Source organism: Mauremys reevesii, linkage group 5 (genome assembly GCF_016161935.1).
Source record: "Mauremys reevesii isolate NIE-2019 linkage group 5, ASM1616193v1, whole genome shotgun sequence".
Taxonomy (NCBI): domain Eukaryota; kingdom Metazoa; phylum Chordata; order Testudines; family Geoemydidae; genus Mauremys; species Mauremys reevesii.
Window position 1 is genome coordinate 71,050,262 of NC_052627.1, and position 12,765 is coordinate 71,063,026.

At 42.6% G+C, this 12,765-nt stretch overlaps 1 protein-coding gene across 4 annotated transcripts in view; it reads left to right on the forward strand.

Annotated features, from left to right (window-relative positions):
* The first annotated feature begins 552 nt into the window (after positions 1 to 552).
* Positions 553 to 12,765, forward strand: part of GALNTL6 (polypeptide N-acetylgalactosaminyltransferase like 6) — a 564,733-nt gene continuing 552,520 nt past the window's right edge. For all 4 annotated transcript variants that reach the window (XM_039541774.1, XM_039541779.1, XM_039541781.1 and 1 more), the window contains exon 1: positions 553 to 656. In XM_039541774.1, the coding sequence (XP_039397708.1) occupies positions 647 to 656 (10 nt within the window). In that variant the 5' untranslated portion in view covers positions 553 to 646. The remainder of the gene's footprint in view (positions 657 to 12,765) is intronic.

Sequence of the window (12,765 nt, forward strand, 5' to 3'; positions counted from 1 at the left end):
CTTACATCTCCCGTTGTGAGCAATGATTAAATTGCTGGACAGCTCTTGAGTTTACGGGATTGGGAGGAGTTGTGTGTGTCCTGGGTGTTTTGTAAACTGCTCGCTTTCAGTGAATCATCCTCCTTCCCTTTACAATACCTTCTTGCTATGAAAAATCCATGGGAGTGAGAAATACAAGGTCGAAGCAGTGGTACAGTTTTACTGTTGTTGTGTGGCTATTAGTCATTTAGTCAAGAAAGAAATTATGTCGCTTTCTTGCTGAATTTTCAGGTCCAGCTAGACTTGATTTACTGCATGTGGAGTTCAATATGTGCCTTGTATTAGCCAAATACCTTGCAGACAAGAATGGCAAACTCAAAAATCAGTGCTACAAAATATTTAATCTCCTTTACAGTTGTATTGTTGTACAATACCTGGTACAGAATTAAACTTGTTAGAAACCAGTTTTATATTAAGTTTCAGTTGAAAGGATGCCGCAATTTTTGTATTGGATCATAAATGCCTCTATGCTTTAATAATAAAAAAACATTATCTTCCTTTTCTACAGACATTTCCACTGGGCCTGGGAGATGGACAGCTCTATACCTGGACAGATGGCTTGAAAAGAAAGGACTGGCATAACTATGAAAGCATTCAGAAAGATGCTATGCGTACAGGTATGGTGCTCTCACTTGTTTTTCCAATGAGGCATTTTTCCATTAGAGTATTTGCTTATGCTAGCTTTCTGATGTTTGTTCACATCTCACTGCACTATCTCATCAGGACATGAGATTTCAAGTTGAGATGTTCTACCAAGTAGAAATAAAACTTTGATTGGCAGAATAGGTAGGTGAAAAGAAAAACAAGTTTTACTAGCCCTTATATAATTGGTGCATCTTTATCATGCTAGCTATAAGTGAAAATAATTCTGTTCTTTTTTGAAACCAGTCTTGATATCGTAAGTAAATAGACTAGAAGCTATGGTTCTCTCCCCCCTGCCCCCCAAAAAAGAAAAAAGATGCTTTACTTGAACTGTTCCAAAATCATTGTTATTGGAAGGTCAGTTCTCACCCAGTATCGAGAACCTCAAGGTTATATTGGGCACAGATGAATCCAAATAAGTTCTAAGCCTACTAATATGTTAGTAACACTAACCATACTTGTGGTCTTAGTCTGTCTCATTTACTCTGGCCTTCAGATCACAAAGAGATCTAATAGTACGGTAACCCTCTTCATATGGCTATGTGTCACAAATGGAGGGAAAATGTCAGTGTTATTCCTTGAAGTGCTCCTCCCACTCATAAACACAGGAATATGCTTCAATTTACCGCTTTTTTTGTTGCTTTAATGTAAGTTATAACTACCCTATATGAAAGGGATTACATTAAAAGGAGTACTAGAATCACAGAAATTTAGGGCTGGACAGGTCCTCGAAGTCATGTCCAGCTTCCTGTGATAAGGCAGGACCAAGTAAACCTAGTCCATCTCCAACAGGTGCTTTGTCCAACCTGTTCTTAAAAACCTCCACAGATAGGGATTGCACAGCCTCCCTTTGGAGGTTTATTCCAAAGCTTAACTACTCTTAGTGTTAGAAAGTTTTTGTCCTAATACCTTACCTAAATCTCCCTTGTTGCAGATTAAGCCATTACTACTTACCCTACTTTCAGTGGACGTGGAGTATGGTTCATCACCATTCTCTTTATAACAGCCTTCAAAATATGTTAAGGCCTATCAAGTGTCACCGCTTTTCTCAAGACTAAATATGCCCAGTTTTTTTAACCTTTCCTCATAGCTCAGGTTTTTAAATATTTCTGTTACTCTCCTCTGGACAATCTCCAATTTGTTGACATCTTTCCTAAAGTCTTGTATACAGGATTGGACACAATACTCAAGCTAACCAGTGCCAAGTGGAATAGAATAATTCCGTCCCATGTCTTATTTACAACATTCTTGTTAATACACCCCAAAATATTAGACATTTATTTATTTGGAACTACATCATGTTGTTGTTGATTCATGCAATTTGTGATCCTCTCTAACCCCAAGATACTTTTCAGCAGTAGTACCGCCTCGCCAGTTATTCCCCATCTTGTAGTTGTGCATTTGTTTTTTCCTTCCTAAGTATGTTACTTTGCACTTGTCTTTATTGAATTTCATCTTGTTGATTTTTAGATCAATTCTCCAATTTGTCAAGGTTTTGAATTCTAATCCTTTCCTCCAAAATGCTTGCAATTCTTCCCAGTTTGGTGTCCTCTGCAAATTTTGAAACTTGATAATCATTTTATCCAAGTCATCAATGAAAATACATATTAGTACCAGACCCAGGACTGACCCTTGTGGATCCCTTTTAGATACACCATCCCAGTTTGAAAGTGAGCCATTGATAATTAACTACTCTGAATATGGTCTGTCAACCAATTGTGCACTCACCTTATAGTAATTTCATCTAGGCAGCATTTCTCTAGTTGGCTTATAAAAGTGTCATGTAGGACTGTGACAAAAACCTTATTAAAATCGAGATCTCTTCCACTGCTTCCCCTATATCCACTAGGTGAGTAACCCTGACAAAAGGTGAGGAGCAATAGTCAAATCTTGCCCATATCAGAACAGTGATTTGAAAGTTGGTGTGCTGTGGCAGTTTGACTTCTATGAAATGAGTTTTGTTGTCTGATTCAAGTTGCTAGTGTTCAGTGTCCACGACCCAGAAAGTACCATTACAGCTTACTCTATTTGACAATGTTGTTAGGCTCAGTAACTGATCTTGCAAGGTTCTGAGCACTCTCACTGCAATCCAGTAAAGCATTTAAACATGCTTAATTTTATAATCCCACTGACTTTTTTTTTTAAAAAGAGGAACACTGCTTCTAAAAAAAATGTGTCCTCTAATCTCCCCAGGTATGTCGTAAGTGAATAGGAGTGTAGCATGCAAAGTTGTTACAGGAAAATACGCAATTGACATATCAGGTTGGACAAGTGTTCATTCTCATCCAGTATTCAATCTCTGATAGTGACAGAGTACCAGATGCTTCAAAGAAAAATGCAAAAAAAATCAATGGAATTAAAAGTATTTTTATTCTTGTGTGTTAGTGGGGCTGTATCTTGCTGAGGAGTGTCATATGTTTGCTAACTGAGGTGGAAAATTTTTTAACAAACCACTTGATATTTTGGCAGCATGTCACGGATCCGTTGGTGTATTATTACTAATTAGAATATTACCAATTCCTATCCAAGGAACTGGAATTCTAAACTGTCTGTAAAGAACCATGCACAACTGTGGCATTGCATGAATACTAATAATCATAATAGTCTGTAGCATAATGTCAGCTGAGAAATTAGGAGAGACTTTAATGTAATTGTACCATCCAAGAGTCATCATCCTAATCTTCATGCTTAACTCTAGGAGAATGTCAGTAGTAGTTAAATAAAATTCTAATATATTTTCTTATTGTCAATAATAATTAAAATATATTGATGTATTTATGGCTTTAGCTTCCTTGCTGTAGCAATCACTGCAAGATTTCTTAGACAGTCAACTTTGGCAGGCACTGTCTAAACAGTATTCATTATTATTCATTAGATTAAAATTAACTTTTAATGAAATCTTTCCTTTGACAGTCACAATATAATAAAGCAGGTGAAAAGTTGGAGTGCAAGAGACTCTGAATGCATTCTGTTGGGACATACTGTATTATTTTTCTTCTTACTACCAGAACAAAATTTATCTGAAATTTACTTCTGGTTAAAATTATCTAGGGAATAATCCTCTCAATCTGAAGACATGAAAATAGCAGCAATGAAAAGACTCCTCCTGAGATTTCAGAAATGTCAGTCACAGCTCACTACATTGAAAAATATAAATGAAGTCTTTTTTTAAAATTTAGCTTCACTGTTTATCTCTAAAGCTCACAGTTTTCAAAGTACGAGGGATGTTAATTTCATAAATCTAATTATGGAGAGATGCTAGTCTAGCTGTGATTAAGGTTATTGTTACAAGTTTTGTTCTAAAGCCAAATTTTGACCCTCTCCTAGTTTCACTGAAACAAAACCAATGTGCCTGTAATTATGCACTTGTAGCTCTCTATCCAGGAGGAAAACTGGGACAATTTGGGGTTAAATAGACAAGGCATTTGCAAGACATGACAGATGTATATCAATTTATATAAAATATTTTGGCATCATATCTTTTAAATGCTTTGGCCTATAAATTCTCAACAGGACTGCCCTTTTAAAATCAGTGGGGCCTCTGTGAGCTATCGGGGTCCATTTGTGATGTGATCACAGTCTCAAGGTCTCATAATCATATTCCAAAGTCACATCTGTGAGCAGGGATAATATCCAAGAAGGGTGCCAGTGTGGGATGGCTCTGAGCTGGAGGAAAAAGAGACGGGCTCTGATGTGATGAGGTCTTGATGAGCAGAGGACTATGGTGAGAACTGGGGTATATCTACCCAATCTAAGCCCAGATCTACAGACTTGGGCTTGCACTACAGTGCTAAAATCAGCAGTGTAAACATTGCAGCCTGAGCTGGAGGTGGGGCCTAGGGAGGGGGATGAGTTTCAGAGCCTGACCTGCAGTCCAGGCTGCAATGTTTACACTGCTGCTTTTAGCAACAGTGCAAACCCAAGTCTGTAGACTTGCAATCTGAGACTTGCTGCCACGGGTTTTAAAATGCAGTATAGACATACCGTTAGTTGAGGGCTCCTGCAGAGATTGAGCCCCTCAGAAACTAACCTTTCTTTTTTGAGTGATATATCCACACAGATTCCACTCTTTGCACGCATGTGACCCATATGCAGCACAAAACTGAATTCTTTTGGGGGGTGTGCCTGCATTCTAGGTCCCCTTGTATCTGTTGCGTATTTGGTTGTCATGGGTTTTGTTACTATGGCAACTGAGTTAGACTATTAAGGGATAGCTCAGCCGGTTTCAACCGGCTGAGTGAGCTCTCTGTCTCTGTAAATAAAATGGAGGTTTTGGTTAGCTGTCTGCTCTCTGGCCTCAAGTGATTGCTTCCTACACCAGCTGCCCCAAGGATACAACACTGGCGACGACGATGGGATCCTGGTGCTGCTCCAGTAACAGAAGGAAGTAGAAGTCAAGGTAAAGACCAAACAAAGAAAAAAAGCTGCTTGTTGCACTGAGTGTGAAAGTGAAACTAAAAATCATGGCTACTCTGACCAGGCCCCTGGAGCCTTTTGATGAGAATACAGAGCAGTGGCATGTGTATACTGAGCGTTTTGAGCTTTTTGGTATTGCAAATGACATTACAGAAGCGAAGAAGGTGCCAATATTCTTAACTGTTGTAGGGGCTAAAACCTACTCCCTGCTACGCAGCTTACTACACCCTGTTAAGCCTGAGACTAAATCTTACAGTGACATTGTGGAAATCCTGGGGTCTCATTTCTCCCCAAAACCACTGGTAATTGCTGAAAGATATAGGTTCCACAAAAGAGACCAAAAGGAAGATGAAACAGTTGTACAATTTGTAGCCATTTTAAAAAAGCTAGCAGAACACTGTGAATTTAAAGAGATGTTAAATGATGCCCTGCGTGACAGGTTAGTGTGTGGCCTCTGCAGTGAAGCTATACGGAAGCGCCTACTGACAGAGGCTCAGCTTACATTACAGAAGGCTGTTGATATTGCTGTCTCCATGGAACTGGCTACAAGGGAGGCACAATACATCGGTGCATCCCCTAGGGTGCAAAAAGTGTCACAAGAACTGACCCACAAAACGGTGCAGAGTCAAGAATGTTACCGCTGTGGTAAGCTGGGTCACCAGGCATCAGAATGCTGGTGTAAGGACCTGGTGTGTCGACACTGTGGCAAAGGGACACATTGAGTATGCCTGTAAACAAAAGAAAAAGAGGCCTGTGGTCTGGCCGACAAAAGAGGAACCTTGCATACCCTAGAGCAGACCCAGGATGATCAAGGTGACACCTCCTCACAAGAGGAAGTGCCACTGCATGTTTTGTCTTTGGCAGCGGGCTCACATGAATACTGGGTAACCCTCTTATTGGAGGGCAAACCTATACGCATGGAACTAGACACCGGTGCAGCTGTCTCGCTGGTTCCGGAGACTGTGTATAAGGAAAAGCTACAGCATCTTCCGCTTAAGGCAACAAAAACTGTTCTGAAGACGTATACAGGTGAAGCTGTGCCCATGTTGGGCACTATTGATGTTAAGGTGGAGCTCAATGGACAGGCGGCTAAATTGCCACTGTTTGTGGTGAAAGGTGACTACCCAGCCTTAATGGGTAGGTCTTGGCTTGGGAAGATTCAGCTGAACTGGGCAGAAGTGCACCGGATGACTAAAGAAGAAACCAGTCTAACCCCTATACTAAGGAAACATGCTGCTGTTTTTGGAGATGATTTGGGAAGTATGAAGGGAATCACTGTGACATTGAACATTAAACCTGGCAGTCCACCAAAATATCTGAAAGCCCGAACTGTGCCATATGCCATCAGGCCAAAAGTTGAAGCAGACCTGGAGCGCCTGGTCACCAATGGAGTCCTAATACCAGTTACCCATAGCTCATGGGCCACTCCTATCGTTCCAATAGTGAAGAAAGATGGCTCTCTCCGGATTTGCGGTGATTTTAAAGTCACTGTCAACCCAGTGTTGTGTGCAGAGCAATACCCGCTTCCCCGCATCAATGACCTCTTCGCAGGCCTGGCTGGGGGACAAAAGTTCAGTAAGATTGATCTGAGTCAAGCATATTTACAGATGCACGTCGATGAAAAGTCCCAAGAGCTGTTGACTATTGTGACTCATAAGGGGCTTTATCGATATTGTCGCCTACCCTTCGGAATCAGATCGGCTCCCGCCGTGTTCCAGAGGGCTATGGACCAGATCTTGTGTGGCTTGTCAGGAGTTCAGTGCTATCTGGATGATATCCTGGTCACTGGAAGAAATGAAGAGGATCACTTAAAGAATTTAGAGGCTACCCTACAAAGACTGGAAGAGTATGGCCTACGAGTTCGCAAAGACAAGTGTGAATTCTTCAAGCCCTCTGTTGAATATTTGGGACACATCATCGATTCTGCAGGTCTTCATAAGGCCCCTGCAAAAGTTAAAGCTATTGTGGAGGCTCCCCCACCTCAAAATGTAAGCCAGCTACGCTCATTTCTAGGACTACTGAACTATTATGGAAAGTTCATCTCACAGTTAGCCACACTGCTAAAACCACTTCATGAGCTCCTTGGGCAGAACAAGGCCTGGAAGTGGACTGAAGCCTGTGATGTTGCATTTAACAAAGCTAAGGATGCATTGTTAAATTCTGAAGTTCTAACGCACTTTGATCCATCCTTACCCCTGCAATTGGCCTGCGATGCTTTCCCTTATGGAGTGGGAGCGGTCGTGTCACACATTATGCCTTCGGGAGAAGAAAGACCTATTGCTTTTGCTTCACGCACTCTAAGCAAAGCAGAAACTAACTACGCCCAAATCGAACGTGAGGCATTAGGAATTGTTTTTGGAATTAGGAAGTTTCATCAGTACCTGTTTGGGCGAAAGTTTACTCTTCTTACAGACCATCGACCTCTGACATCAATTTTTGGACCCTACACAGGCATTCCCCCATTAGCTGCTAGTCGTATGCAACGTTGGGCATTGATACTTTCTGCACACACACATGAAATCAAATATCGGAAATCCAGTGTGCACGGCAATGCAGATGGCCTCTCAAGGTTGCCTTTACCGGTCAAACATCAAGATAGTGCCCAAAAGGAAATCTTCTACTTTGAACAGGTAGAGAATACACCCATCACTGCTGCTCAGATAAAGAAGGCAACCCGTGTTGACCCAGTATTATCCCAAGTTATGGACCTGGTGATGCATGGAAAATCTCGACAAACCTCTCCGGTCTCACCCGACCTTGTTCCCTACATGTCCAGGCGGACGGAGTTATCGGTCCAATCTGGTTGTTTGTTGTGGGGGAGGCGTGTCATTATTCCACCACCCCTGAGATCACAGATGTTAGAACAGCTACATTCCGGTCACTGTGGAATAGTGCGCATGAAGGAAATTGCACGAAGCTATTTTTGGTGGCCTAGATTGGACAGTGCTATTGAAGAGAAGGCAAAAGCTTGTATGTCATGTCAGGGTGTAAGAAATGCACCCCAGTGGGCACCCCTACACCCATGGGACTGGCCTGAAAACCCATGGCAACGTATTCACGTTGACTTTGCTGGCCCCCTTGAAGGAAGCATGTTCTTGGTGGCAGTAGATGCCCATTCTAAATGGCCAGAAGTCTCTATAATGCAGTCCACTACTGCAGAGAGTACTATCCAAAAACTACGAGGACTCTTTAGTCGTTTTGGTCTGCCAGAACAACTTGTGGCGACAACGGACCGCAGTTCGTCTCTCAGGAGTTTCAAAATTTTATGAAGGCAAATGGGATACACCACATCACGTCAGCACCATATCATCCGTCCACCAACGGATTAGCTGAAAGATTTGTGCAGACAATGAAAAACGCTTTGAAATCAGCAAAGGGACAACACTCCATTCAAAAGCGTCTGGATACCTTCTTACTTTCCTATAGAAACACACCTCATGCTACGACCCAGGCTTCCCCAGCCTTTCTAATGATGGGACGACAGCTGCGCACTTGCTTTGATCTGCTGAAACCTTCTGAACCCAGACAAACTGTGCAACATCAGCAGCAATATCAAGTCATCAGACGGGCACTCAGAGCAAAAGACCGAACCTTTAGCCCAGGACAGCCAGTTTTGGCTCGGAATTATACTTCCAGAGCTAAATGGGTCCCGGCCACAGTCATCACTCAAACAGGACCTGTTTCCTATACAGTCCGGACTGCAGAGAATCTTACCTTGTGGCGACATGTAGATCAGCTGTTGCCAGGTCATGCCAGTCTTCAGGACCCATCTGCAGTTGAGGGATCTGACTTCACCCCTCCTGGTGAGACACCAAATCATGAGTCACCTGTTCCTGACTGTTCTCCTCCATTACTGCCGGCAGCTGAGATACCCCTTTGCCCAGCACGAGCTGATACCACCTCCTCACCTATTCGTGCTGCGGACCCTGAGCCCCTAGTACTTTTGGGTGCAACAACACCAGAAGTTCGCCGTAATCCACCTAGAGACAGAAGGCCTCCTCATCGGCTGGATCTTTAGTTAGGGCGAACCCACGGTTATGGGGCAAAATAATCCTCAGGGTTTTGCCGGGAATGGAGGCAGTCTACCCTCCTTCTCTAGTATAGTGTGTGTTTTATTTAGGGGATGTTCTTATTAGCGGGGGAGGAATATGTTGTGTATTTGGTTGTCATGGGTTTTGTTACTATGGCAACTGAGTTAGACTATTAAGGGATAGCTCAGCCGGTTTCAACTGGCTGAGTGAGCTCTCTGTCTCTGTCTCTGTAAATAAAATGGAGGTTTTGGTTAGCTGTCTGCTCTCTGGCCTCAAGTGATTGCTTCCTACACCGGCTGCCCCAAGGATACAACAGTATCCACTCACCTGAAAGCATAAAGGGCAAAGCAGGCCCAACCGCCTCCACTCCTCCTTATTACTTATGGCAGCAGACCTGAATCCCCTACAGTGTTGGCTTGCTCTTCCCAGGGTGCAGTTTATTTTTCCTTAGCCTTGTATCAAATCTGTAGTTTTTCTTTTTTTTATACCAGCCAGCAAAGAAAAATATATATATAAAGATAAGTCTGTTAGCCTAGGACCCACCCCCACATACAAGGTATTGGCACTATAACGGAAGCCAAGTCACCAAGATTTAAGACCTGTCCTTCATGAAACATCTCAACATCTATTAATGACTGCACTTCCAGTGTTTGCTTTCTCTTGGAGAAGAACATGTCCCAGAGTAGTGTTCAGTCTGTTGCTCTTTTCTAGACTACTCACTGTGAAGAGGAAGGCTACGAAAGGCCTCAGCCATTGGGTTAGTTTCTCTTGGTGCATCAGTGAGCTGTTGTTCCATCCTGAGCTCCAGGGAGACATCTATTCAAAGGCCCCATTCGTTCTCCACTATGTTATATCAACAGAAAGGAGCACCACCTCAAGGATGAGCCCAAGTGCATGACACCATCCCTTATACTTGGCAGAGGCAGAAGAGTCGCCAGAGTTGATTTGTCTCGGGCTCATTCATCCAAGGGTCATAAAAGCCCCAGTGAGGGCTTGGTTTAGGATCCACCTAAGTGGTTTTCCTTGCAGGTTCAAGGCTATAGTTTGTACAAATGCTTTGAGAATCTTTGGGTTGAAAGATCTTATGTAAACAATTAACCCACATCGCTATTTACACTTGTATTCAATATGGTCATTTAAAAACTTTTTAAGACAAACACACTTCTGTGAAACAGCAAAATGTCGAATTGATCTTGCCAGTGGACAGTTCCATTCCAACCAGAATAATGCTGTTCTTGACCCAAAACTTCTTCCTGTACTGTACCTTAGGAAATGTATAGTGGTTTTTTTTTTTAAAGAAACTACACTTTTTTTCTGCCCACAGTTCTCCATCTGTGATCAACTTAAAAGTTGATTCACAACACTTTTTGATCTTCTTTCTGCTAAAATTTATCTACAACACCAACATTCAATTAAATATTAAGTAGAACTGCTGTTTTTCAAAGGTTCTAGAGTCAGGTTCTGAGGGCGTAGCAGAATGTGGCCCTTTTAGGAGAACAAGGAATCTAGTTTTGTTTCAGGTGACTACATGTATTTGAGTTGAGTATCAATGTAATTGGCGAAAGTCCTGTCCTGGAAGTACAGGAATTGGTGTTGAGAAATATCAGGCCAGCCATGACATTGAGCAGGCTTTTCCTTTGAGTCATATGTTGTTCATTTAGTGCTGTATTTTGTGTGTTTTTTCAGAGCTACTTTTCCTCTGGGGCTAGACCAGTTGTAGGTTTAACTTATTTCAATCAGTGCACAAAGCAGAGTTCAACACAGCCAAGGCTTGGGCAATGATGCCCCGAATAAGCAAATGTCTCGGCCGCCTTGGTCCTAATTAAATGTGTTTTTTTGTCAGCTGCCAGAGTTTTGACAGTGCCAGAATAGCTGAATAATAACTTCTGATGCCTGGCTGTGCTGAGAGCTGTTGGTTAACCAAGTGCACTTGGAGAGTTAGTCCACATAAGTATCCTATTTAAATCAGACAGGAAAAGTATAATTCTGAAAGAATATGATGTATGGTTCACCATTCTCGTCATAGTGACTGAAATTTCTATCTGGCACATGACATAAATATAAACAGAAGAAGAGGTAGTTTACCGTATGGTATTCTTAGATCTCTAGTTGGCTCTGAATTTACAGGTAGCAGCAAATATAAAATGGCTTAAACAGTATGTGAAATGTTTATATTTCCATATTGCTTCCCAGGTGTGGATATTCATGATTTAAAAAAAAACATTTTTCTGTGTTCTTTTCCCATGATTAAGGCTATTATTTAGTCATGGATATTTTTAGTAAAAGTCATTGACAGGTCATGGGCAATAAATAAAAATTCACACCCCCATAACCTATCCCTGTCTTGGGGCACCTGCTGGGGCAGGGAGCCGCTACTGCGGAGGAGAGGAGGCAGCGGCACTGGCCACCACTGCTTGGGCGATCCCTGGGGCCAGCAGCAGCCAGTGCGGCTGGGTGCGGGCCGCCTGAGCATCTGGCTGCAGAGCTGCTCCAGCAGCAACCGGTGTAGCTGTCCCCAAGGACATCTGAGCAACTGGCCTTGGGGTCAGCCACATTGGCCACTGCAGAAGTCACGGAAAGTCATGGAATCCATTACTTCCGTGACCTCTGACAAACACGGAGCCCTACCCATGATTTCTGGTGGTTCAGTGATATCTTTCTTAGGCATCCAGAAAGGAGGTTGCCGCCTTTCCTTTCAGAGACAGACCTTACTGTATTATCTGTGCCTTTTGTGAACTTGAGGTTAGATTACTAGAGTGTACTCTATAGTAGGCTATCATCAAGCCATTTGGAATTTAGAGGTAGTGTAGAACATGATGTCCTGCTTATTAAGTGGAGTTTCTTGCAGAGCACATAGTCTGTTCAGAACACTGATCAGATAAGCAATCGATCAACTTCCTGGTGAAGTTGAAGATTTTGACTGTAATCTTTGAATGGTGTGGGTCCCAGCTGTTTCAGAGACCACCTTTCTCTGGCACTGCAGTGATTGTGGCATTTGAGGTCATGTAAAGCACTTCAGCTAAAAGCATTTCCTGGCACAATGAGGTGGGCTGGTGGCAGGGCATTCTCAGCAAGGGTCTGGAACTGGCTTTCTTCCCTCATCTCTCAGAACCCATATTGTTGGCCGGAAGGTAACTCATCTATTCTCCTTGGGTATTTCCTGGCAAGCCTAATTTATAGAAGACATGACTGAAGAGGTGGTAGAGATGGGGTTGCGAGGCAGTATTCGATTTTCTTCTTTTTCAAGATCGTTGGGTATGTCCTGGGTTTTTTTGTTTTTTTAATGAGCTCTTATTTTATTGTAAAGTATTGTTGTTGTAAATCTGTCTAATTCAGTTAGTTAAAGCAGAAAGTGTACAGTTAATTGCCCTTTAAGAGACATTCACTGGTTTAAATGATCCTGAAGACAACTTCCCCCTCTGCAAAAAGCAGTGGCACAGAACTCCCTTTTATTTCCCAAACTTCAGGGAGTATGCCTCCCTCCAGCATCTTGCTGCTTCACTCACTGCTGCCCCCTTGACTATGGAATTGGGGTACCTGGGTGGCCAGGTGTATGTCTCACAGATACCTGTTCCTCTGGATAGGTGCAACACCACTTGCCAAAAATTGTGCTCTAAATCACCTGTAGTGTTCTAGG